The sequence below is a fragment of the Drosophila innubila genome, assembly GCF_004354385.1.
Source record: "Drosophila innubila isolate TH190305 chromosome 3R unlocalized genomic scaffold, UK_Dinn_1.0 2_E_3R, whole genome shotgun sequence".
Lineage (NCBI taxonomy): Eukaryota > Metazoa > Arthropoda > Insecta > Diptera > Drosophilidae > Drosophila > Drosophila innubila.
Window position 1 is genome coordinate 17904159 of NW_022995380.1, and position 25842 is coordinate 17930000.

Consider the following 25842-nt stretch of genomic DNA (forward strand, 5'->3'; position numbering starts at 1 on the left):
ACTTATATATAAATTTGATTTCTTTATTGCCAAATACTTATTACTATTAAAAAACCGTAAGCTTATATAGTCACTTTGATTTTCGAATTCATACAACTTTTTATACATATACAATAAAAAAAAAATACATAACGCATACATCACTCAATAGTGTTGGACACTAAAATTTTAAAATTATTATTATTTATTCTATTATGAATAAGTTCCCTACTCTAATATAAAATCACAGTTTAATTTGCGAATTCCGAAAACTCCTTAAACATGTGTACTTATAAAAACTGAAACAGATGTTCAATTTTCTAGTCAATTGCAATCGGTATGAAAGTATCTTATTTCACAGCCATTTGGATGATGTGCAAGTGAAAAATAAATCAATAAATAAATCATGTGGAAGAAGTATATATTTTGTAACAAAAGGAACAATGAAATGTGATACTGCAATACATACATATACATTTAACATGCAACTGTTAAAAAAAAACATACGTATAACATAATGAGCAAACGTAACCAAAATGGTTTTATAAAACCATTTTAAAGCTATAAAATTACAAATTTCGTTAAAATAAAACGTTAAAAAACTAAAAACTCTGAGCTTAATGAAACAGGGTATAAAAAGGGTATGATGAAGACTTCATTCAATATCAAACAGTAATCTGGAAAAGATGCGATCCTATGAGTGTTCAGTGTCCATGGCATTTTCCAAGCTGAAAAAAGATAGTGGAAAATTAGGAAAAATGAAATCAATAGTCAAAGATCCGTATACCCACAGTTGACTAGTTAACAGCGCCTGGTCAATGATATTCTTGGTTGAAAGACTATCGAATGCACCAAAACTAGTGGACGGTTGATCATAAGCGGTATCAAAGTGCAATTGGCTCATGGCTTCATTAAGTTGAAAAACTCGCGGTTGTTGTATGGGTATGGCACTTGGTAACATTTGTAGTTGCAGCTGCAACAATTGTGCTCGAATATCTTTGAGACCTTGCCGAGCATTTTGCAAAATACCTGGTATTTTACTGAAACGATTGTGAGCTTGGTAAAGTCCCTCACGCAAGAATCTAATTTTCTCGTCATTTAGAAAGGAATGTCGCGTTTTAGCGTAATGTATTACAATATTATCCAGTTCTAAGCACGTCAAATTGTCTCCACGGCGCAGATAATTGTTCCGAAATTGCGTACTGAAAGAAAATAAATTTAAATTAACTAGTTACATTATAAAGTTTGAATATTAAATATATACTTACAGTTTGTATATATCACCATCCACAAATCTTTTATAAATCTCAATACTATGCTTTAAAGCTACGTCGCGGATACTGCGTAAAGATGATTCGTAATGATTGATTGTCTGCTCTATGACAGTGACGATTTCTCTGCATTTATTGACCAGTCTCGTCCAATTTACTTCAAATTCATCATTATTCAACTAAGCGAGAGATAATATAAAATAAAATTTGAATTCAGTTTAATCTGGGAGAAAGCAAATACCATTAGAAACCTTTGTTGCTCCTTCGCAGCGGTAATCAAGTCCACAAATTGCTCAATAGCACCGCAGCACTTATCCTTGTCGACTTCTGCAGACTTAATAGCCGGCTGAAAATTGAGAATGTCGTGTTCGAGCATCATTGCGTATTCTTTAAATCCAAAGAGCATAATTTTCATGGTTTCCTGCTCCTGGGTAAGCATATAATGCATGTCCAACACTATACGGTCAACTACCCAGCTTGGAGGCTTGAAGTCTTTTGAGTTATGACAGTATTTTATGAGATCCGTCATGCAAGGCTGTGGTGCTGAATACTCGACTTCTTTTATATTAAAAACGTATATCATGGCTGGGGGGTTTCGAGACTCATCGCTGGTATCACACCATTTATCCACATAAAGATCCATAGGCTGGGTCTCTGCAGTAAGTCGCTGATGCGGATGGCCCGTGGGAAACAACAAGTAAAGAGATTTCACCGGCATTTCAGTATCCTTACTTATCTGAGCGCCCAACTCCGCCATTGTCATTGTTGGCGTGACAACATACTCCAGTCGTTGATATTTGAATGCAACGAAAATAGTTAGCACCCTTATCTTAAGCAGACGATCGATTTCACTAAATATGATGGGTGATCTTGATGCACCTTGTACTTCATCAGTTGCCACTTGAGTGCCGCGTCGAGTATAGTCTTTATCGAGGGCCAAGGTAAGCCACTTTGTAAATTCCGCAGCAAAAGGAGTGCTCAGATGATGCAGCACGGGAATTTCTTTGTGAAAGTGGAATCGATCTTGTTCCCTTATGTCCTCTGTTATGGCAATGCAATTGCGCTGCTTGCTGCTAATATTCACATGGATATTAAAGGCTGTTTGGTGTGGTATAAATGGTAACATGCCCGTGGCAACTTCGTAGCCAATAACGCCCATCGACCAATAGTCAACTTTGCTGTTGTACTTGCCGGAGTCCACCACCTCGGGCGCATAGTAATGTCGTGTACCCACCACGCTTTGGAGAATGGTCTTATCTGGGGAATTGCGCGCTAGTCCAAAATCTGTTAGCTTGTACTGCTTGCTGCCATTGGGCAGACGATTTATCACAATATTATCCGGCTTTAGATCACGATGACATATTGAACATATCGTGTGTAAGAATTCAACGGCCTGGCGAAGGCAACTCAGAATTTCGCGCACTTCAAACTCCACCAGACCTGCAATAAATGTAATCATTATATACACTATTAAGCTGAAGCAGAAGAGCTTATATTTACCATTGGCATTGTGAGGTTGTTGCAAATGCTTTCGGAGATCACCTCCATTGCAATACTCTAGAATAATCACCGGAAGCTGCCAAATATGATGGCTGTTTAAATTATTGATGAAATCGGCTGATTCATCGCTTAGCGTAACACCAGCAACAATGTTGGGCAGCTGCTGGAACTCGCGTGTCCAGTTATATTCCTTTGTCCATCGATCTTTCAGCTTACGCTGCTGATCAGCGCCCATTTGCTCTGCATTCTTAATGTGTTTTGTGGCTATAAAAATAAACAAGAAAGTAATGTTAACTTTGGCAAACCGAAGTTGTGATACACTTAGTAGGGTAGGCAGTAGTCCGATAGAATCCAAATTTCATCAAAATATAAAAGACAAAATATACAATCTGTGAGACTGTATGAAAAATCTTAATAAACAACATAGTTTTGTGTATTAATAAACAATTTTCATATCAACTACGTATTAAGATGAAGTACTTTTTGAGTCTGACTCAGCGAATACTGCGGCGCAGGCAGCGGCAATTTCAAATCTATAGGGTTTCGACTTCCCTTGACTTATCAGCAAACACATACAAATACACAGACACACATGCACAGCATTCAAACACAACAAATATAAACAAACGAACAATTGAATCAGCGAATTCTAGGAATTGGCTTGCATTATCTGCATTGGTATTAGAGCGCGTGTATATATTTGTATATATATTCATGTATATATTCATAAGCGAATATGTTTGAATGAAAGCACGTACACACAACATTCGCATACCTATTTCCTGGTTTGTTAGCCGATTTTTCCAGTGCTGAACTTCGCCAAAGCCTCCTTGGCCTAGTTTTCCTAATAGTTGCCAGTCGCCAACACGCATTGTGTTAATAGGCATGACTATTCTTTTATAATTAATCCAAATTCGAGTTCTATCAACTATTCCGGCGAACTTATTAATAGCGACAGAGTCGCTCCACAAGTTTTTTTTAGTTTTTGGAAAGACGTTGCCATCCGTCAGAAAAAAAGGTAACCGTTAAAATGAACGTCTGGTAACATTGAAAACTGATTTAGCTCATTTTTCAATTCAGTGTCTTTTTCCAATATGATATTTTTTGGTCATTTTTCTAAACTCTTAAAATTTTTTTTGGAACTTCGTCGAATTTTGGATTTTTATTTCCCTCCCTGGAGGTGACGAGCTCCCGTATAGAATCAATCACCTTTATTTTATCCATTTTCGTATTAAATTGGTTTTCGTATAGTGGCTTTTATTGTATTTTTAAGGAATTCTTTATCACAAATTTATGTCGCTCTCCGTTTTACGATCTTTCTGAGCCAGTCACAACAGTGTGGCAGCCTTGAATCCCAGATAAAGTGACCGACCGTTTTGAAATCATCAGTTTCTTTGTAACTGCTATTTGTTGAACGATTTTCTGTGACTCATTCACATTAATTTGTCTCATCTCTAATTGAGCTAGCAAACAGGTTGTAAACAAAAAACTTACTGCTGTAAAAAAGTCTAATTTATAAATAAAAACTACATTTTTCGTCGCATGTTCGTGTAAAAATGCGTTTTCACATGAACGGAAGCAGCGATGATAATGAAATTGTGGCTATCACAGCCAGCGCTGAACATATGCGCAAGTTTGTATTCACTTGCAACGTTGATGCAGTCGCAGAGCGCTTGGAAATTAAAATACCAGAAGTAACTAAAATAATTTAAATGTGATTTTACCATTTTTATTAATATTCGTTTAAACATAGATCCTACAGGGCGCGTACTCATTCTACACCTGGCCCAGCGCCCCAGTTCTCGCACACTTTTTATGGGAGCGTCGCCAAACTCTTGTGTGCAAACGCATCCTGGAACTGGGAGCTGGAACTGCACTGCCTGGAATACTTGCTGCTAAATGCGGTGCTCAGGTGGTTCTGAGCGATAATTGTATACTTCCCAAATCCTTGGCACACATACGCAAATCCTGTATGGCCAATCAACTACAGCCAGGAGTTGACATCGACGTGGTAGGCTTAAGTTGGGGCCTCTTACTCAATAGTGTATTTCGACTGCCACCATTGGACCTTATCATAGCAGCCGACTGCTTCTATGATCCCACCGTTTTTGAGGATATAATCGTGACGGTGGCGTTTCTATTGGAACGAAATAGGGGCGCCAAATTCATATTCACATACCAGGAGAGAAGCGCGGATTGGTCAATTGAAGCGCTACTTAAAAAATGGAAACTGCACGCATCGAGCATAAATATGGACGAAATTGGCAAGCATTCCGGTGTGGATATGATGGAATTTATGGGTGGGCATACGATACACCTACTAGAGATTACGCTCATCGACGAAGATCGAGTGGGGGATATAGTTGAGTAAGCATAAAAATTAGTTTGAACAAATAAATTTATAGACTTATTGAACGAAACATTTGGAAAAGGCTATTGTCGAGACATAGGATATCCGTTACTTATTTCAATATATATAAAAGTACTTAAAAGAAATTGGTTGTATTACTTTAAAAACATTAAATCGCCATAACTGCCGTTCTACTTGTCCGATCTTGATGCGATTCAGGGGGGTAATAGATTATACTATTAGATAACGTCAATTACCACAAAAATACGAATAATCTTAAAAACCGCCGTTGTCAAAAATTTAAAACAAACGCGACCTGCGTGGGGTCTATAGAAATTGTGTGCCAAAATTTAGTTGCCCTATCTCTTATGGTCTCTGAGATCTAGGCGATCACACAGACCGACAAACTAACATGGCTATATCGATTGGGCTATTGATGCTGATCAAGAATATATATACGATTATGTATATATCAATTTTTAATGAGCACAGAGTATAAAAACAGTGGCGTCATATCTTGAGATACTTTTTGGATGTTACCTGGGAAAATCTCAATGAGGGCAAACAGAACAAATTAGCTGATTTGCGTTGGCGTCGCTGTCGGCGTCAGCGGCGACGTCAGCCAGCGGCTGATTTGCGTTGGCTTCGTCGCCAAATTTTATAAAGCACCACCTAGCGATCAAAAATGCAAGCGACTCAAAGCAGCGCTTTTTATCCGATCGGTTTTGATATTTTTATCTTTAAAAAATAAGTACATTTCCGAAAATGGGTATTCTAAATTTTTGTACTTTTTTTTCCAAATTTTAATTTTTAAGAAAGAAACTTTTAAATTTTTGAAAAATTTTCTCGATTTTTAAATAAATTTTTTTTTTGCTACAATTAAATTTTCTAAGTTTATTCCCCCAAAAGCTGGGCGAACTTTATTACAATTTTTACTTCAATTTTTAAAATGTATTAATTTTTCGCATTTTTGAATTATCAATTTTTAAAAGTGCACATTTAATTACTAACAGTGCTACTCCTCACTTAATAGAGCGAATGGGACTGTTATGTATAACATTTACTTTAACTAACAGAACTGCTCCTCAACAAAAAGAGCGGCTGCAATGCAGATGCGCCATCACGCCATTCACACACCAACGTCGACAAGTATTTCACAGACAGCGAGCGTCGCTGTCGCTTGTTTAAAAAGTTTTGCATAGTTTTATTATTTATTTTCAATACGCAAAATCAACTATAACATTTTGTGAAATTGTGGCAAAAGTATCCACAAAATTGTTCAGTTTTTATTATTTGTTGTTACTGCTACGGCCTGGTTTTTCGATTTTTCCAATTGCTACAAAGCCGTGTCAGTGCTCAGTGTAAGTGCGTGTGTGTTGGTTTTGTGTTTGCCTTCTACGCGCCTGTGAAAAATCGAAGTTATTGCATTACGTTGTGCCAGCTGCCCAGCTGCTCGTCCTATGGGATTTTGTTTTACATTTTAATGGTGAGTGCTCCAACGGAATGTATAAAACGCCTTGCAATGCATTTTCTGATTCTCGCTTCTGTGGGCGTTGTTAGTGATATTCTTATGTGTTTGCTACATAATCGTTAGTTTCGTTAAATTAATAATAACAAGTTTAATTAGTAGCAAGAACATACGGTAATTGACGACATTTTGTTGACGCATAACGCTATTTGAGAAACATTTGCTGTTATGTTTGATCCGTTAATTCGAAACTGTGAGGGAGTGAGCTTCACTCTCTCTCGCTCTCTCAATAGAAAAACAGAGCGAGAGCCGCGAGAGAGCGGCGCTGAGAAAGATAATGTGACATTAACAACCGTTAAATACTCTACCTGGAACTGAGCGTGATTGCTTGCGATTAGGGGTGGGGGAAAGCTTATTTATGGCTTGAGTCAACTCAAAATGCGCGGGTTATGAGTTCATCATGGGTGCGTGCCCAAATCCTGACATTCGCATTTGATAAATCGCAAGTCCGAATGTTAAAAATAAATGTGTTGATGCCATAGGAATAGAATTTAGCGGATAAGAATGAAAGCACTTTCTAAATATGGCAATACGACCTATTTAATTTTGTCGCCTCTCCAAGCAAAGCATCTCAAGCATAACGCTCTGCGCTGCATTCCTTGGTTCAATATATCCATCCATCCGCAATTAAGTTCAATTTTGAAACATTAGCATTGATTGACACTACGATTGTTCTGCTCGATTGAGTAAGTTTTGCTTTTTGATTTAAAGTTTTCAATGCCTTCTATCCCACAACAATAGGTTCTCATATTTAATCAATTATTTCGCTTTCAGCCAGTCGCGTGCTCGTTGAGCTAAGTCACTCACTTAATAGCCGATACCAACAGACAGACAGACAGTCCGAAACATGGCCGAGGACACCGAGTACAAAAAGTTGCCCATTGAGGAGAGATGCGTCCACAAGTTGTGGAAGGCGCGTGTCGATGGCTACGAGGAAGCAGCCAAACTCTTTCGCGAGCTCGACGATGAAAAGTCACCGGAGTGGTCCAAATATGCAGGATTGATCAAGAAAATGGTCGTCGACTCCAATGCCCTCGCCCAGGAGAAGGGTCTGGAGGCGGCGTTGATTTTTGTGGAGAACAGTGGCCTCGCTGGACGTACAGTGGGCGATGTGATGACGGGTATTGTCCAGAAGTGCATTGCGGCGCCGAAGACTAAGACCAAGGAGCTCTCCGTGCAGGTCACTCTCATGTATGTCGAGATTGAGAAGCATGAAGCGGTCATAGAGGAGCTGGTGAAGGGCATGGAACACAAGAATCCTAAAATTGTGTCTGCCTGTGTTGCAGCCACCACACAAGCAATGAAAGAATTTGGCACCAAGGTCATTGGGGTCAAGCCGATCATCAAAAAGTTGGCTCCACTTTTGTCGGATCGCGATAAATCCGTACGGGATGAAACTAAGCAATTGGCCGTTGAAATGTTTCGCTGGGTTGGAAACGCCATGAAAGCACATATATCCACATTGCCACAGGTCACCATTAAGGAGCTCGAGGATGAGTTTGACAAACTAAAGGGTGAATGTGCCAAGCCAACCAGGTGAGACCCGTTTACATGTTTGCCAACTTTCCCCAAAAATCTTTAATCGACTTATTGATTCTTACAGGTATCTTAAATCCCAGCAGGAGAAACAGGCTAAAATTGCTGATGAAGCCGCCACTGAGGAGGCCTACAATGGTAAGACTATATCTATGAAGATTATAGCTAACTATAACTATGCCTATACCCAGCAAATGTATACTCTTTAATGAATGACTCAGAGTTGATCAAGACAAATGGTATGCGTAGCATTATAAGAGAAATTCTCCAAATTGGCTCGTCGAGATATTCATACCCTTTCCAAGGTATAATTTATGATAATTCGACTGTTTCAGCTTTTTACTAAAAAACAATATTTCATTTATCTGATAAAAGTAAATCACATTTATGGTTATTAATCAAGCTAGAGATTCACTCTTGGAATTGCACAAGGAACACGTTAGGGTCAAATCCTGTGCTTAAGCACTACCTAAAACTCATACAATTCTAAACAAAAATTAATAAGATTTATATGCTCACGGTTTTATTTTGGTATACTGTTGATCAAGTAATTGGAAAAGAAAATTTCACATGTTTGTTTTTAATTTTTTAAAATAGCTAATACTAATGAGTCTCAATATTTATCTTTTAATTAGATTTAAGAACCTTAGGCAAAAAATATATACTTTTTGCCAAATATTGATATTGATTTAACTTCCAAAATAGAGTTAATTGGAAAATATTTTTTGTATTTCAAATGATCTGTGCAGATGATGATCCCGAAGCTGGCGCCGAAGAAGTAGATCCCATGGACCAAATTGATCCAGTTGATATACTCTCCAAGATGCCCAAAGATTTTTATGATAAGCTCGAAGAGAAGAAGTGGACGCTGCGTAAGGAATCGCTCGAGGCATTGGAAAAGCTGCTTACCGACAATCCCAAGCTGGAGGGCGGTGAATATGGCGCTCTGGTCAACGCATTGAAGAAAGTTATTACTAAGGACTCCAATGTGGTACTCGTGGCCATGGCGGGCAAATGTTTGGCTCTGCTGGCCAAGGGTCTGTCCAAGCGATTCTCCAACTATGCTACGGTGAGTAAGAAATTATAATATTTTCCGTGTGGTTAATTGACTGTATATGTCTAATTTAAGGCTTGCGTGTCATCTCTGCTGGAAAAATTTAAAGAGAAGAAACCAAATGTTGTGAGCGCTCTACGGGAGGCCATGGATGCTATTTATGCCTCGACAACGCTGGAGGCTCAACAGGAATCCATAGTGGAAGCTCTTGCCAATAAGAATCCGAACGTCAAGTCAGAGACGGCACTATTCCTGGCACGTGCACTCACTCGCACACAGCCATCAGCATTGAACAAAAAACTGGTTAAACTGCTGACCACCACGTTGATTAAGACCCTCAACGAATCAGATCCCACAGTGCGTGACAGCAGCGCTGAGGCATTGGGTACACTGATGAAGCTAATGAGCGAGAAAGTACTGACCCCGTTGCTGGTCGATGTGGATCCGCTGAAGATGAGCAAAATCAAGGAATGCCACGACAAGACCGATATCAAGATCAAGGTAGCCGCTCCGAAAAAGGAAGCACGCCCGGCAACAGCACCGACAGCCAAATCAGCAGCTGCTGCATCCAAGCCCAGCGGTGGTAGCGTAGATCCCAAACCAGTTTCACGTCCTGCAACATCAGGTGTGCGCAAGACAGTCAAGAAACCAGCGACAACAACGGGTGCAGCTCCAGCTGCGCTTTCGAAGGCAGCCAGCGGCAAAGCGCTGGCCACGGAACGCGAAATGACGCCCGAGGAGGTACAGGATAAGGCAGATGAGCTATTGCCCCCCGATATTTTGAATGGTTTGGTCGACAGCAACTGGAAGAATCGTCTAGCCGCTGTGGAACAGCTGCTCGGACAAATCACCAGCTACGATACCAAACAGCCGGGCATATCTCAAGTTTTAGTTCGCACTATAAGCGGACGGAAGCCTGGTCTAAAGGAGATGAACTTCCAGGTACTCAAATATAAGCTGGACATCATACGCAGCGTGGCCGAGAATTATCCGCTAACAACTATAACTGTGGATCAGGTGGTCACCGAAATAACCGAGAAACTAGGTGATGCCAAGAACAGCGGTTCAGCAGCCGATGTGCTCACGGCTTTGTCAGAGGCCACCAAGCTGGAGTATGTAGTAGGAAAGGTTCTTAGCTTTGCACTTGAGCAAAAGTCACCCAAAGTGCAGTCGGAGGCCTTCAACTGGATTAACAAGTCGATCATTGAGTTTGGCTTTAAGATTCAGCCCAAAATGCTCATCGAAGATGTTAGGAAGGGTGTCCAGAGCACGAATCCGACAGTGCGCGGCGCTGCTATTCAACTTGTTGGTACCATGACCATGTACATGGGAAATGCAGTGATGATTTTCTTCGATAGTGAAAAACCAGCATTGAAATCGCAAATTCAGACCGAATTCAACAAGAATCTCGGCGAGAAACCGCCCAAGCCGATACGTGGTGTGCAGCGAAGTAGCGTAAGCCCCGATGATGATGAGGATGAGGATGGCGCCACAGGGTCATCAGATCCAGAGATTGGCAATTTGGCGGATCTGTTGCCACGCGTTGACATTTCGAGTCAGATAACAGAGGCATTGCTAAAGGAAATGTCCGACAAGGACTGGAAGACACGAAATGAGGGACTCACCAAGTTGCAGGCTATCATTACTGAAGCCAAACTGATAAAGCCGACCATTGGAGATCTGGCGCCAGCTCTCGCACATCGTCTGGTCGATTCTAATGCAAAAATAGCACAGACTTCCCTTTCAATTTGTGAGCAACTATCGACAGCCATGGGCGCCGGGTGTCGCAGTCATGTGCGTGTCCTATTCCCAGGTTTTCTACATGCTCTCGGCGACAACAAGAGTTTTGTTCGAGCCGCTGCTCTCAATTGTATCAACAGCTTTGGCGAACAAGGTGGTTACAAGGAGTTCTTTGAAAGCGAGATGATAGCCGATGCCCTGAAGAGTGGGTCGCCCGCGCTTAAAACCGAACTCTGGTCCTGGCTTGCTGAAAAGCTGCCCCCCTTGCCGCCCAAATCGATAAACAAGGATGAGCTGACCTCAATTGTTCCGCATCTATATGCGCATATCTGTGATCGCAATGCGGATGTACGTAAAAATGCCAATGAAGCTGTCTTGGGTATTATGATTCATCTGGGTTTCGAAACGATGTCCCGTGCCCTGGAAAAACAGAAGCCCGCCTCGAAGAAGGATATCATGGCAGCACTTGAAAAGGCTCGCCCCAACTTACCAATTAAACCGCTTCCCAAGGGCAAGCAGCAAGCTCCCATCCCCGAAGAAACGAAAAAGGTGGTGCGCAGTGGGGGCGCAGCTGCTGCACAAAAGCAAGGTGCGGGCAAAGCAGCTGGTGCCGGCGGAGACAAATCAACAGCTGCCGTTCCGTCGCGTAAAAAGGAGGAGGATGTGGACACATCACCTCTGCTGGCGGTTAACAGCATCAAGAATCAGAGACTTATCGATGAACAAAAAATGCGCGTTCTCAAATGGACATTCACCACGCCCCGCGAGGAATTTACGGATCTACTCCGCGATCAAATGACCACAGCCAGTGTGAATAAGGCATTGATGGCCAACATGTTCCACGACGACTTTCGGTAAGTTTAACTCCCGGTAGTTGCTCATACAAAAATTTGTTGATTTCTGGTTTTCTCCAAATCATTTTTTTAAATTCAATCTCACAAATCGTTTCTCTAATTTCTACTATTATTTTTTTGTACATAACAATATATTACATTGATTAACTTGAATTACAACTATTTCAGTTATCACTTGAAAGTCATTGAGCAGTTGAGCGAGGATTTGCCAAATAACAGCAAAGCATTGATATGTAATCTGGATTTAATATTGAAGTGGCTGACGCTACGTTTCTACGATACGAACCCTTCTGTGCTTATTAAGGGTCTCGAGTATCTAGGACAAGTGTTCCAGATGTTGGTCGAAATGGAATATATGATGGCGGAGAATGAGGGCAGCAGCTTTGTGCCTCATTTACTCCTAAAGGTTAGTCTCTACATTCCAGTTTATGGGTTCATAAGCACTAAATCATTTTGCATGTTCTTACAGATTGGTGATTCAAAGGATGCGGTCCGAAATGGTGTGCGTCGAGTCCTGCGACAGATTAATCTCTTGTATCCCTTCACCAAGGTCTTCTCGTACGTGATGGACGGACTTAAGTCAAAGAATGCACGACAGCGTACAGAATGCCTGGACGAATTGACTTATCTCATTGAGAACTACGGACTGAGCATTTGCCAGCCATCGCAACAGGTCGCACTCAAGGAGATTGCACGTCAGATCTCAGATCGTGACAACTCAGTGCGAAATGCAGCTCTCAATTGCATTGTGATGGCATATTTCCTGGCCGGTGAGAAGATCTACAAGTTAATTGGCCAGCTGAGCGAAAAGGACCTCTCCATGCTGGACGAGCGCATCAAGCGAGCAAAAAAGACTAGAAAACCAACAGCTGCTCCAGCAGAAGTTCCACCTAGCAACAAGCCGCCATCGCAGTTGGTGCAGCAGAATAGCATTGAGATTGAGGATGCTGAGTGCAATGGCTGTGACGAGCTGCCACCGCCAGACGAAGAGGGGTAAGTGTCGCACCAATATAAGCGGAAATGAGGCTTTAATCAAGTACTCATACGATGCTTGAGTTTAACGAGTTGTCGCCTTGTTTACAGTCGTCCAAGAATGGATAATTGCACTCGAGGCACAATGAAAATCAGAAAGAAAAAGAGGACTATATAAAATTATTATGTTAAAAAAATTTCCTTAATGTGTGATCCACTTTTTATAGTTAATTATGTATATTTTTTAGTACATTTTATTTGGTATGATTTGGTTTATTTTCCTTTTATTAATTTGTGACTTAGCTGCCAGCAGCCACAATTAAATGCCCGTGGGCGAAGCAACAAGCTTATGGAACGGAGTGACTCAAACGTAGAGACCAAATTGCATTCCCTAACTCGACAGGCGTAAAGTGGCATTCATTTCTTTATTATTTGTTCAAGTTCTCATTATTTGTTGCTTTTATTTATGTGTTGATTGTTATTGTTATTGCTGTTGTTATGTTGCTTGTGCTCTATTTAATGGCTGTATTTTATGCTCAGTTATATTTGCTTTGTTGTGTTTTGTTATTTAAATTTATCGCTCACATTAACTTGTCAATATCATTGTTATATTCAAGGCTGCAAATCGAATCATAATTTTAAGTCGGATAATTTTTTACAAATGATCAATTTATATATAAAAATTATTTATTAGCTTAAAAATTAAGGAAAAATTAAAATAAAATAATATTATGCTTGCAGCCTTGATTATATTGTCTATGTTCAGTTAATGACCATAAGTAACAAGTTCCTAACTGATGAGCTGCATGTTGACTCTCCTCATTTTCCACAGGACATTTGATCAGGCGCCGTCAGCACAGGTGCTCCTGCTCCAGCAGCAACTGCAGCTACAACAACAACAGGCACAGCAGCAGAGAACGAGCGGTCCCTTTGGCCTAGATCCCAATGTGATGGCCGAGATTGAGAAAAATTGGGTGCGTGCCGATCAAATTGCTTCTAGGGATTATCCTCCCGTGGACATCTCGCTGCTCTATGAGCCAATTAAGGTGATACCTACGAAGGAAGGAATCCAATATCCCCAGGACAAATTCGATCGTCTCATAGCGCGATCACGTTACATTCAACAAAACCTGACAACATCGCCGCAGTCAAATACCACTAGTCATATGACCAGCGGTATTTCCCCCTATCGTAGTCCAATGCGAATGCAGCAACAGATGCAGACACATCAGAATCACATGGAGAGCAATTTGCCCAAGTTAGTAGATAAATAATTTCTTGCTTGTATTTCACAATAGTTATAAAATTCCAATACTCTCTGATATAAACAAATTAATTTTACAGCTTAGCCGATGTGCTGCCCAAGCATGATCCACAGCTGGTAAAGATCATTAAGGCAGTCAGCAGTACGGACACATTGAAAGCGCGAGCGGCCATCAATGAACTGACCGCCATCATTGAATCACCCGAAAAACAGGCTGTGCTACGTGACTATGAGGAAATATTCATACAAAATGTGCTGGCACAATTGAAGGTTAGTCAACCAGAAATGAAAAATGGGAATGCTATTTAATGTTAATCATTTCTAATTTTGTTTTGTTAATAGAATCTCTCGCAGCTGCCAATACCGCAGGCCCTGGTTGTGTATCAGCCTTTGTTGTCCATTTTGTACACATTTTTCAATGCCAACATCTTGGGCAAGACGCTGACCGATGTATGTATTAAGAATCTCATGTCTGCGTTGTTGCATCTGCTGGCCGACCAAAAGCTGACCAGTGGCGATGATAGCCAATACAACAAGGTGATCAATGGCATATGCCTAAAAGTTCTTGACAAGGTCAACTTTACAAATATATTCTGGTAAGATAGATAGGTAGATAAATAGAACATTCGTGTAATTCATTGGCTTGATTTCCTGCAGCGCTTTAATTCGATTATTGAGAGAAACCTGCCCGGTTGCAGGTCTGCCAAAGTTTACAGATTTGCTTATGAAATGCATTTGGCGCAATATTAAAATGTTGCCAGAACGCACCAATGAACTGAACTACGATGCAGTCATATTGGAGGTGCATGAATTTATGCTGGCATTGCCCAGCTCCTGGTGGGAAAATCGTCCAACGGACACGCCTCTGCGAACCATCAAAACGATAATACACAACATGGCCAAGGTGAAGGGCAATGCCATATTGCAGCATCTCAATCAGATACCAACACACTCCGAACTCCACAAATATTTGATACGCATCCTGAAGGTAAGTTGGCTACTTTCTTTGCTTAACTTAATCTAAATGTCATTTATTTATAGAATTTCCAAAAGGATGGCACTGTGTCCGGCACGGGTGTCTCGCCACAGCGTCAGCAATTTACAGCCAAGGATATGGCCTCAAAGCGCATATCGCACCAGACACACGATACAGTATCGCAGATCTTTAAGCTCATCTCGGACAAGGACACCAAACAGCAAGGACTGCAAAAACTCTACGACTTTAAGGTACGTTCCCGTAATTGTGACCCAACGATCTATACTAAGAATTCTCTTTGATCACTGCAGCAACAAAATCCGGACATTGATCTGAGCACCTTTTTGCAAGGAGCCAGCGCAACGTTCCACAAGTATATCGAAGAGGGTCTCGCCGAGATTGAGCGCAACCAGAACGCGGGCTCTACACAAGCACCGGATAACCGCACGGGTTAGTCGAAATGAAAAGTAGAACTACCACACAGACACTCACATTTTCCCGCCACATATGTATATACTAGCACACTCACCTTTCTACTAACATCTAACATTTATAAATGTCTTGGATCAACCTGCAGCTGCTACTCGTTCTTATCTCACAGATGTCAACTATCAGAATGCCACTCATGATCCGGACTACTGGATGGATCGCTTACAGAAAATGATGTCGACACGAAGCTCTGCGGACGATGGCTCAAATATCCTGGACAATAAGGTGGCCGACGAGAATCTCTGCTTAAACTCGATGAATCCACAGAAGGTCTCGCTCATCAGACGTGAGGTGGGTTCAGTGAGAACGCTCTAGGCAGGAAAATGCAATCTGAATACACAAACGTGTGCGAATGAATATGAACAGTATAATTGAAAATTTAATTCGACCAAAAAGATCTGTTATTATAATATCATATATATTAGTACATATATTAATCTTTATATACCAAAACTTTCATGTCAATACTTTTTTATACTAACAATTTTGTTGTCTTAGGTCGAAGATCGGATGTGCGAAAAGAATGACAACGGATCGCTGTTTTTTGCAGCAGCTTTAAAAAATTATGATTACATCTAAAGTGTATAATATTGTATAAGCGTTTCGCAACTCCGCCATTTTCTGTCCGTAACATCTTTTCTTTCTTTTGGATAGTTGGCATGCTGTTAATATTTCGCACACGTCGTATATATAAATAAGTTAAATGATGGATTTCAAAGTAATACGTATAAAATAAATATCTGTCTGTATTCTCTATCTTCTTTAGAAACCCGAACTGTCGCCCAATCGCCTTCAGCACATACAGGCCAAACTGGCGCAGATCAAAAAGGAGAATCATGCCCAATAAGTGCAGACATTGCTTATTACTGTTTAGGTTACGCTGCATAGCTGATTGATCTGCAATGGATTACTATATACATATATATATATATATTAATATACGTTCTATTTTATTGATCTGATCAGAAATGAGATTAGCTCTCCCATAGGGCGGCAGCGTGAACTACGCGTAAATCATTTATTATTTAAACATAACATAACTTAACGTATGCTTATAGACTTTCGGTATAATCATAATATTTAGTAACAAGCAGAACTCGAAAGCAGGTTAACAACAATAACAGTAACAATAATAATAACGGCATTCTACACAATATCTACTATTAATTACTATTACTAACGAATTATTCTACAGAAAACAAATAATCTATGTATTAGCACTGAGTTATATATTTGGTATGCGTTTCGAATTTCGTATTGGCTGATTCGAGATTAGATTTTTTAAACTTGTTTCGTTTGGTCTTGTTAAGTTAGCTTGGAGTTTCCTTCTGAATTTACGTTAATTAAAAGGGTTTACTATTGAGTTTAAATTTAGTAGATAATGTCATTTAAACATGTTAAAGATTTATATATCTTATAATAAAAGAAAACTGTTTTGTCCCCCCCCTTTGAAACATATAAGATATTATGTGGTTATGTTCCAACCAAGATTGTTTTGAGCCAGGCCAAGCAAACGTGTAAGGCTCAGTGCGTGTTAATGAACTATTAATTAATTAATTACAAACATTTAACTACATACAAGCTTGTAACTAGATAAACAACAGTTTTGCTACATAGAAATTACGTTTTGTTTTAACAAATGTCTAGTTTAGTTTAAGACTCATCCAGTTTAACACACACAAAACACACACAGACACATACCACATCAACACATAAACATATGCGTATTTTTGTAACATGCCCCATTATTTATGCAACAAAATAAATGTTATATTTATAATTCAACTAATCTGCAACAGACACAACGTCCTCGGTTATTTCAGTCAGCTCTTCCTCTTCCCCGTCGCCATCATCGTTCTTGTGCTTAGCATATCGTGAGGATATGGTAGCCACTCTTATGGCCGCCTTAAAGCCCACACGCGCCTTCATCTTGGCCAACTTGGCCTTCCAGTTTTCATCGCGTGACGGCAGAGCATTTAGATAGTCAATCATTTCCTCCTTCTTGGGATCCACAATAGCCAGCACAGACATGCAGCCATCGACGGTGCCGAGTACAATGGCACGCCCATCTTTGCTGCTCTTGATGGCCGTTAATTCGGCCTGCAACCTATAATTGGCTATCATCTCGGTGTCAGTGGTGCGAAAGACCCGGATCGTCTTCCGGCCACTATGATAGTATGCCACATACTCGTCGTTCTCCGTGAAGATACAAATGACGGAGAAAACCCCTTCGGCCACTTTGGGAATGAAGGTCTTAACAGTGGTCCCCTTGCGCAGCTCCAACATCTCGAGGCCACCTCTTGTGGGAGCATACAAGCCGCATTTGCCATCCCTCGTTAAACTGCCACCCCATTTAGCTATGGAACGCACATGCTTCTTGCTCTTGATGTCCATAATGCTTCCTTTCTCGCTGCTTATCACAGCCACCTGATTGGCCTTGTGTGGCATGGGAACCAGGGAGAATACCTCCTAAAATTGAAGTGTATACAAATGTAGTAGTTTGGTAAACACTGAATAAAATACTTCCCATCTAACCTTTATAGCGCATCCCTTGAGTAGAATTTTGGTTACGAAGGCGCCATTCGTAGCGCTGTAGACGCCCAGGCAATCCTTGTTCGACTTGTCCACAGTAACCACAACGATATAAGCGTTGTCCGCCGTAATCACCGATTGCCGGAATGGCATTCCAGTTACCATGCGAATTGGAAAGTCAAAGCGAAATAGTATTGTGCCCTCTAAAAGATAGAATGTGACCATGTTTATCTTTCGAGGAAGTTTCTTCTATACCACATACCTGGAACTGATCGAACCGTCGTGATGGCCGTCAAGCGATTCGCTTCGTCGGAGCCTCCGGCTGCCGCCGCAATGATGTCCCGCTGATTGATGTTGGGCACGGATACGGTGAGCACCTTGTAGCCGTAATCCAAGAGCGTAATCTGCTGAATGCCCGGCTGATCATCGCGATAAACGACTTGCTCCGAGACTCGATTCCAAACCAAGAACTTGCCCGTCTCCGAGGAGATGATGTAACGTCCATCCGGTGTGATCTCCGCGTGCGTTACAATCGCACCCAAGGGACTGTCGGCCAACTTGGAGAGCAGGCGGCCGGAACGAGTCTCCCAGACGCCAACACAGCTGCGTGTGACTGTCACGGCAATGTCCACCTCGGACAGGCTGATGTCGTCGATCTGCAGCTCATGGCGATCTATCACGTGCACCTTCTCGAATATGTTGTTAATGTTCCAAACTTTGACAGAGCGATCTATGGAGGAGGTAACCAAATTGTTCCAGTTGCCAATGGTTAGCGGTTCCAGCTGTATGATGCGTCCAAAATGGGCATCCAAGACTTTGGCCAGCTGGCCCGTTTGAAGGTACCACACATAGAGATTTTTGCGCACACCAGCCACAGCATAGTCCAGCTTGGAGCTCACCATTATGGAGTTGGACTGCATGATGCGGGTGGTGATGTTCCTGACGCCATGTGGCAGAGCCAAGTACATGGCACCCACAGCAATGGGGTCACGTTCGTTCTCCTTCTCCGTGCAGCCAAAATCCCAGATAACGAATCCCTTGCCAGCGGTTCCCAACAGCATGCGATCGTGCTGATGCTGATCCAGACGCAACTGCAGCAACATTTCCTTATCGTCATTCTCGTACCGCGGCAAGGTCTCCACAAAGCTCCAGAGTATCTCGCCAGTCTCCTCGTTCTCAGTGAAATCGTAGACGGACACCTCAAAGTTCTCCGGACTGGCACAGCCGTAGGCACGAGTTCGTCCCTTGTTCATGACCAAGGCGCTGAAGAAGTGCACCGAGTTGGAGCTCTTGGACGAGCGACACGAATCCAAACGCAGACGAATCTCATTTATGGAGCCGGACCAGAAGATGACGTTATAATCTATTGGACTAAAGAATTCCATGGCTGCAAGGATACAATTTAATTGGAATCAATAATTACATAAGTTTATGATTAAATTGACATCACTTACTCAAGATCTCCCAATCCGTATTCTGACCTGGTACCTCATAGATATCCACCAAATTTCCACGCATATCGAATTTTGCCCAGCGCAGTTTACAAATCAGGAATAGACTAAGGAGAGATTAGACCTTGAGAATAGATTGAACTGATGATAGACTTACTTCTGATTGAGCAAATATAATCCGCTGACGGGACCATCGGCTTCCTCAAACGGACTGTTGATCACGACGAATTCACTGGAGAGCATGTTGAGGAGCACAATCTGGTTATTATTGGAATAGGCAGCTGCCCATTTGTTGTCCGGACTGAGTACCAGCTGCTGCATAATGCCCTCGATGCCAGGATTGACGTCACGCGTTAAATCCGAGGTGGACAAATCGAAAGTGATGAAGTGCGTCGATATAGAGACCATGTAACGCATATCGCTGGTCAGACAGAAGGCAAACACAGCAAACTGATGACCCTCCAGGGAGTACTATCGAATATCGTTAAATCAGTACAGTACTCAATACAGTCTTCAAAATACTCATATTTACCTTGAGAGGACCGCCAGGTGTGTGCAGGCAATGATTGACCGGTATTAGGGCACAATCCTTGGGTCCGCATCGATCACAGGCTCGCAGCAACATCTTGATATTGGGATTGCCACCAATCTCAGGCAACAGACGTCCAATGAGCTGTGGAGCCAGCATGTTGGGGTAAATGGCCAAGATGGCGCCACCCAAACGCAGTGCATCCGCCACCAGCATCAGCTCACGCTTCGACTCCTTGTCCTCCGTGTTAGTGGAGGCATCCTCAAAGTCAGCTAGGACTGCCTGCAGTGGACAACTGGAGAGCTTGGCATGCAGCCAATCATAATTAAAGAGTACGTGCTCAAACAGATCCTTAAATCTCCGAGAGCGCACGAAATGGAAAGGCAGCTCTCCGAACTGTAAATCACAACTTTGAAATTCAGGTTGAATTAAACGAACTTTATTCCTACCTTGCGCAAATTGTAGCGTTTGGAGAGACCATCCTTGCTGGTGAAGACCAGGGGTTGTATGGGCACCTTACGATCTGCAGATCCCTCCTTATCAGCTAAGCCAAAACGATGTCTCTGGATCTCCGTGAACTTGAACGGCTTCGGAATGCCACCACCCCAAATGCCCAAATAATAATCTGCAATCATGGAATGAAAATATATGGCCATATTCATGTTCTTAAAGTAGCGCTCCTTGGCTGTATCCTTGAATTGTCTGTGGTACCTGTTGAGCACATGAATTCATTATGGTTTACTTTGGATTGAACAGTTTTTTGATAGTTATGTTATCTTTAGTATGGCCTTGTAGTATCTGTGTCGTCAAAATTATATATTCTACTCTTGATATTTATAAGTACAGATTGTCATGACCAGGATATTACTTAACTTCGAATTCTGTATTGATTTCCATCGTATCAACTGTAATTACTTTTTAATGATGACTAAATTTAGAAAATTTGAATAAGATCAACCGCAATCGAATTTTAAGATATCTAAAAGTATTCCACCTTAACTATTCTCAGTCTTTAAATCACGTACGAAATATGTTTTCTAATCAGGTGTTGTAAAATCCTTTTGAAACGTGAGTTTAACGCTTTTCGAAAGAAGATTTTTAAGATATATAATTTAGGCCTTATAGTACCAGTTCATGACATTGACGCCATCGGCTTCCCGCTCGCTCAGGTAGTTGGGCAGATCGTTACGGATGCGGGTCCAGAGCAGGGGAGGAATACGTCGCACTGGCGGCATATGATATTGATAGACATCGTCCAGCACCTTGTCATCCAGTGAGATGAGATCCTCGAGCTCGCTCTCGGATAGACCCGATTTGGAGGCTGTTATATAGGCAAGTGCATGGAAGACCAAGATGCGACCATGCTGCTTCTCCACACGCTCGTAAAGCAACATGATTGAGTCCATCACCGTGTTGGCCAGATGAGTCTCCTGCGGACGCGTATAACTGCGCCATCGACATATCTCGGCAAAGACCAGCTTCACAAATATGGGCAGGGAGCACTTGCTAATGGCATTGGCCACCAAACGCCACTGGTAATTGTTAAGATCGCGACACGCCGTCTTCATCCACATTTTGATCACGTTCATGGCCAGCTCCTCGCCCAGTGCTGTCACCTCAATGAAGTTCTCCTCGACATCAATCATCTTGCAGAGCACATGGTACTCATGAGAGACCATCGGATTAGCTGGCTCATTTGCACACGATATGATGATCTGTAATCAATCCCAATGCCATATATACAATTTGTGCAGATAGGGTAATAATATATGATACTTGATCAGCCCGGAATATATGGCTGTTTGCCTCATGCAGAACGGCATTTCTAGAGTCGTTTTGGGTGAGCGTGACAAATTTGTAGATAATTTGAATGGTTTGCGAGTGATATTGCTTAGCACGCACAAGTCAAGCAATTTGAAAAACTTACACATATTGGAAAATTAGATATAGTACCTGTATTGGCATCATGCAATTTTAATAAATAAAAATGGTAAGAAATCTAATAAACAAGTCGGTTGCGAATTTCAACAAATTACAAATCAATGTATAATATACCATTTAACACTTCTTATGACTTTTTCTGCGATTTTAATGCGGTTTTCTTTTATTTTGAATGAATTCAACCAAAATAATAATTATAGAGAATTCCTCATTTGAAGTTTTAACTTTTATATTTATGTAAGCAAATAAAAACTTATGAATTAATAAACAAATATCCGCTTCAATTTTAATAACAGAATAGTAAAATAATATGAGAATAAGGTCATAAGAGGAATTATTAATTTATATAGCATACTTTTATGAGCCTCATTTATTCAAGTTCAATAACAAGCTCAGCCTAAAAGTATGCCATAAAATTGCGGTGCCATTGATTTGACAGTTGAAAATGCAACGAAAACTGATTAATTTTTAGATGTTTACAGTTTTATGCAGTGCTTGAGAAGGGAGCGCCTCACTCAACCGATAGTCAATTTAATGTTTGGATTATTCCAATAGTTTTTGTGCAAAAGGATTTGAAATTCGTAGTGAAATTATCATGCAAAAGTTCTTAAAGTGTTCGTAATAATAGAGTTTGTATATACAAAAGGACATGCATTAGAGTTAGAATTGGAATTAGAATCAGCTATAGTACATGCATAAGATCCAAGCCTTTTGGCTCAGAGAAAACGAGAGATTATAAATCCAGCGATAGGTCCTCGGACTCACCTTACAGTGGACTGGCAAACGCGTTGGTATCCAGGATACCTTATTTGAATCTTGAGTGCCCGTCAATTGATCAACTGAATCTAAGTATAGAGTTAACGGCTGATTTGCGCTAGCATAAGTTAGTAATTGCTTAAAATGTGCTGTTAAAGGTACAAGATCATCTGGTATATTCTCAAAGGGTAGCATATAGTTGTACGATATCTGCATAATTAGTTTGAAGTTTGTTTTTGTTTTGTTTGGTTAAGGGTAAAAATACGAAATTGAATAAATTTTGCAGTTTTAAATATTGGATGGTTATCACCTGCTGGCATATTGATATCAGGGTAGCCGTCAAGGCGCTCGAATCCGGCGTGGTGCCAAGGAACCGTATGATATTGATGGGCCGCTTATCGGTGAACCATTCGCTAGCTACCAATGAGGCGCTTTTGGCCAGCAATGAAGTTTTACCACAACCTCCGTCGCCAAAAAGGACAAGTGGCTTATCTGAATCCCCCAGCATATATCGCTTGATACGCTCGCAACTTTCTTCGCGGCCGTAAAAGATTTTCACCGAATTGTTACAAGCGTGCAAATGCTGTAGGATCTCAGTTACTATCTGCCCCTGTGCACTGGAGTCTTCCTTGCGCATGGCCCTATCCACGAGCTTAACAACATTCTTATAGAAGTGCGAGATGAAATGATTCAAATACTCCTCATGCGTCTCAATGTCCAGACCCTCGCGACCGATCCATTCCACAGTATATCTGCAAAGGCAAAATTAAGAAATGCAAAACTATTGGTAAAATATATTAATCACTTCGGAAATTCGACTTGAAAGTAGGACACATGTTAAACGATCAGAAAGATTTTATATTAAAAAAAATGATATAACATTATTGAAAAGAAAAGTCATATTTTTAAGAAAATTGTCTCTATAGGAGACAAATCAAAGACGAAGATTTTTAGGTTGAAGAGGGATCTATTTATTTTTAAAATGTATACCTACTTTTGGGCATTGCTTGACTCGATCTTGGCGGGCAGTCGAGTATCCCTCAGGTCACCTAGAAGTTTAGCAGATTCCGTGTCCAAGCTGCGATTGATTATGTCCACAAAGAGAGAGGCCTTCTTCAGATTTTGCAGATTGATATTGTTTATATAGCGCACATAGGCCAGACAATGGTTCTTCGTATTCTTTACATTTAAGACGCCATTGATCACCTCACGTTCCGTAACTAAATACAATACGCAACTGTACTTTGAACAATTGAACTCGTTCTTGTTTCTCACTTACCCGACATGAAATAGTTGTGAACATCATCCTTGGACATTTTATTGCTGGCCCCCAAAGAGGCAGCTGCCTTGCGCAGCAGTTTCTGCATCTTGTTGAGCGTATCCCACCAGACAGCCTGGTCCTCTGCTTGCAATTTGGGTACGCGCTTGAAGGAACAGGCAGGTGAATCATTCTGCTCCATTTCGAAAATGCAAAACTTACCTTGTTGTTGAAATTAATCAAGATGGATGATATGGGTTGTAGTACGGAAATGGGCGGCACGGCATTGCTGTCCTTTTTGTACCAGAGATCGAGCAGTGCCCGATCGACGCCCATGGAGGTCAGCTCCTCACATATCAACTGCAGTTCCGAGGATACTATGTAAGTGGGGATGGGTCTGTAGCCATACTTCTGACCCAAGAACACTATGAAATTGGGACCCATGGAGAGGCGTTGGCAATTCTTGATCTCACGCATGCAGAGCTCTGTGGTCATGTGATCATCCGTGGCCTCGTCTCGGACACCCCAACGCATGTCCACCACCTGAAACTCAAGGCCATGTTTCTCGCGACAATAATCCTTGATACGGGGATAGCATTTGGCCATCAGTGTGTTCCTCTCCATTGTGGTATCTAATTTGCAAATATTGTATACGAATAGACGATTACATAAGAAGTAACACATGGAACGAGGACTTTTTTTCTGTTTTAAACACACCCGTAAACGTGGAGCTGGTAAAGATACGCACAATTTTCGAGCTAACCGGCGGCAAGGACTCGAGGGAGCCCAAGAATATTGAATCTATGGTGCGGTCATCCATGACTTGACTTGGTCAAAAACAATGGAAGAGAGCACTTGTTTCTGGAAACGTTCTTCAACGGTTGAAATCTAATATATATCTGCGCCAAACTGGGACCCAGAAAGTCCCTTAAAGTTCACATTCTATTAGTTGCTGCTGTTTGGTCGATAATACGGATATACGGATATGTGGCGCATTTGACAGTCGCCTAGTTGACGGGTTTGTTTTGAGTTCAGCTCAACTGACACGCCAGGCAGTTTGGCCAACTACTCCCTAGCGTCAAGTGTTGCCAGGGCCAACACCTGTTGCCCACCTGCTATTTCTGCCGGCTGCGAGAGACTTTGTTTTGATCGAAAAGTCATTCCATTTACGAGTATGCGACTCGACGTATCTTTTACTGGCAGCTGCCTCTATTTTGATTGATGTCAGCTTTTGCTTGCTACTTTCCGACATACAACAAGTGTTTTCAAGTGCTTCCAAGTCGACAGTCGACAGTCGAGAGTCGAGAGTCGATGTTGCGTGCTTAACTTACATTCCCAGGCGTTGCTTTGTGGCAACTTTCAAAGTCGTTTGGCGGCTGACAAACGGTGCCACTTAATGGGGATGCGGGTGCGACTTTTGTAGCCCCTGGTCTATATACGTGTACAGCTGATATTGCCATCATGGTTGGGGCACAACTTGAGGCATGTCTTACTACTCACTTCCAAGTCTTTAACCATTGACCTCGACCTACGGGCCTGCGTGTTTGCACAAATAAATCAATGCTGGTGCAAGTGGTTCAATTAGGCCAAATTTAGAGACGGATTGCTTACCATTTTTAGTGCTGACATTTAAAACGCAGTCAAACAATAGTACCAAGTACCTGACACAACTAAATTAGATTATCAGTCAATGAAAGTAAATGAGAGTTTTACAATTATATACGAGACTCGCCTTCGTGTTAAATATTTTACACATTTTATTCAATCTTGAAGGTTTTATATTTTATATATTCAGGAGTGCCACAGACAGCGAAATCAATAAAAAATTAAAATAAAAACAATTTAGGACGAGGATTATTTTT

The 25842-nt window shown here is 41.3% G+C and overlaps 4 protein-coding genes across 8 annotated transcripts; 2 read left to right on the forward strand and 2 right to left on the reverse strand.

Moving 5' to 3' along the window:
* Window positions 1-383: 383 nt before the first annotated feature.
* On the reverse strand, window positions 384-3732 carry LOC117790816 (inhibitor of nuclear factor kappa-B kinase subunit beta). Its single transcript, XM_034630407.1, has 6 exons — window positions 3526-3732; window positions 2751-3014; window positions 1492-2690; window positions 1248-1429; window positions 771-1181; window positions 384-707 (listed from the first exon to the last, which is right to left on the reverse strand). The coding sequence occupies exons 1-6, from the start codon at window positions 3635-3637 to the stop codon at window positions 674-676; spliced, it is 2202 nt and encodes a 733-aa protein (XP_034486298.1). The 5' UTR covers window positions 3638-3732; the 3' UTR covers window positions 384-673.
* A 479-nt stretch (window positions 3733-4211) lies between these two features.
* On the forward strand, window positions 4212-5160 carry LOC117790843 (methyltransferase-like protein 23). The gene is made up of 2 exons (XM_034630451.1): window positions 4212-4444; window positions 4504-5160. The coding sequence occupies exons 1-2, from the start codon at window positions 4307-4309 to the stop codon at window positions 5119-5121; spliced, it is 756 nt and encodes a 251-aa protein (XP_034486342.1). The 5' UTR covers window positions 4212-4306; the 3' UTR covers window positions 5122-5160.
* Window positions 5161-6258: 1098 nt separating this feature from the next.
* Window positions 6259-17298, forward strand: LOC117790801 (protein mini spindles). 5 transcript variants are annotated; one of them, XM_034630363.1, is made up of 16 exons: window positions 6259-6586; window positions 7403-8164; window positions 8232-8302; window positions 8914-9233; window positions 9294-11812; window positions 11981-12218; window positions 12282-12805; window positions 13088-13189; window positions 13617-14042; window positions 14129-14318; window positions 14391-14644; window positions 14706-15036; window positions 15090-15275; window positions 15336-15474; window positions 15602-15804; window positions 16280-17298. In XM_034630363.1, exons 2-16 carry the CDS (start codon window positions 7476-7478, stop codon window positions 16358-16360), a joined length of 6273 nt encoding a protein of 2090 aa, XP_034486254.1. In that variant the 5' UTR covers window positions 6259-6586; window positions 7403-7475; the 3' UTR covers window positions 16361-17298. The 5 variants fall into 5 exon arrangements, with proteins under 5 accessions (XP_034486254.1, XP_034486255.1, XP_034486256.1 ...); XM_034630364.1 differs by lacking the exon at window positions 6259-6586 and adding an exon at window positions 7191-7314; XM_034630365.1 differs by lacking the exon at window positions 6259-6586 and having other exon boundaries at window positions 7476-8164; window positions 15626-15804.
* Window positions 17241-24800, reverse strand: LOC117790804 (NACHT and WD repeat domain-containing protein 2). The gene is made up of 14 exons (XM_034630368.1): window positions 24698-24800; window positions 24203-24612; window positions 24002-24146; window positions 23717-23942; window positions 23033-23474; window positions 22732-22932; window positions 21154-21740; window positions 20475-20736; window positions 20029-20421; window positions 19654-19967; window positions 19500-19603; window positions 18308-19432; window positions 18049-18248; window positions 17241-17982 (listed from the first exon to the last, which is right to left on the reverse strand). Exons 1-14 carry the CDS (start codon window positions 24798-24800, stop codon window positions 17299-17301), a joined length of 5196 nt encoding a protein of 1731 aa, XP_034486259.1. The 3' UTR covers window positions 17241-17298.
* Window positions 24801-25842: the final 1042 nt, after the last annotated feature.

Coding starts and splice junctions, on each gene's coding strand:
- LOC117790843 (XM_034630451.1), top strand. CDS start 4,307: ATGCGTTTTCACATGAACGGAAGCAGCGATGATAATGAAATTGTGGCT. Junction 4,445..4,503: donor TGGAAATTAAAATACCAGAA/GTAACTAAAATA, acceptor GTTTAAACATAG/ATCCTACAGGGCGCGTACTC.
- LOC117790804 (XM_034630368.1), bottom strand. CDS start 24,800: ATGGATGACCGCACCATAGATTCAATATTCTTGGGCTCCCTCGAGTCC. Junction 23,475..23,716: donor GAGTCAAGCAATGCCCAAAA/GTAGGTATACAT, acceptor TTGCCTTTGCAG/ATATACTGTGGAATGGATCG. Junction 19,968..20,028: donor CACCTGGCGGTCCTCTCAAG/GTAAATATGAGT, acceptor GATATTCGATAG/TACTCCCTGGAGGGTCATCA.
- LOC117790816 (XM_034630407.1), bottom strand. CDS start 3,637: ATGCCTATTAACACAATGCGTGTTGGCGACTGGCAACTATTAGGAAAA. Junction 1,430..1,491: donor AGCAACAAAGGTTTCTAATG/GTATTTGCTTTC, acceptor TCTCTCGCTTAG/TTGAATAATGATGAATTTGA. Junction 708..770: donor GCGCTGTTAACTAGTCAACT/GTGGGTATACGG, acceptor ATCTTTTTTCAG/CTTGGAAAATGCCATGGACA.
- LOC117790801 (XM_034630363.1), top strand. CDS start 7,476: ATGGCCGAGGACACCGAGTACAAAAAGTTGCCCATTGAGGAGAGATGC. Junction 13,190..13,616: donor CATTCCCTAACTCGACAGGC/GTAAAGTGGCAT, acceptor CATTTTCCACAG/GACATTTGATCAGGCGCCGT. Junction 15,475..15,601: donor AGCACCGGATAACCGCACGG/GTTAGTCGAAAT, acceptor ATCAACCTGCAG/CTGCTACTCGTTCTTATCTC.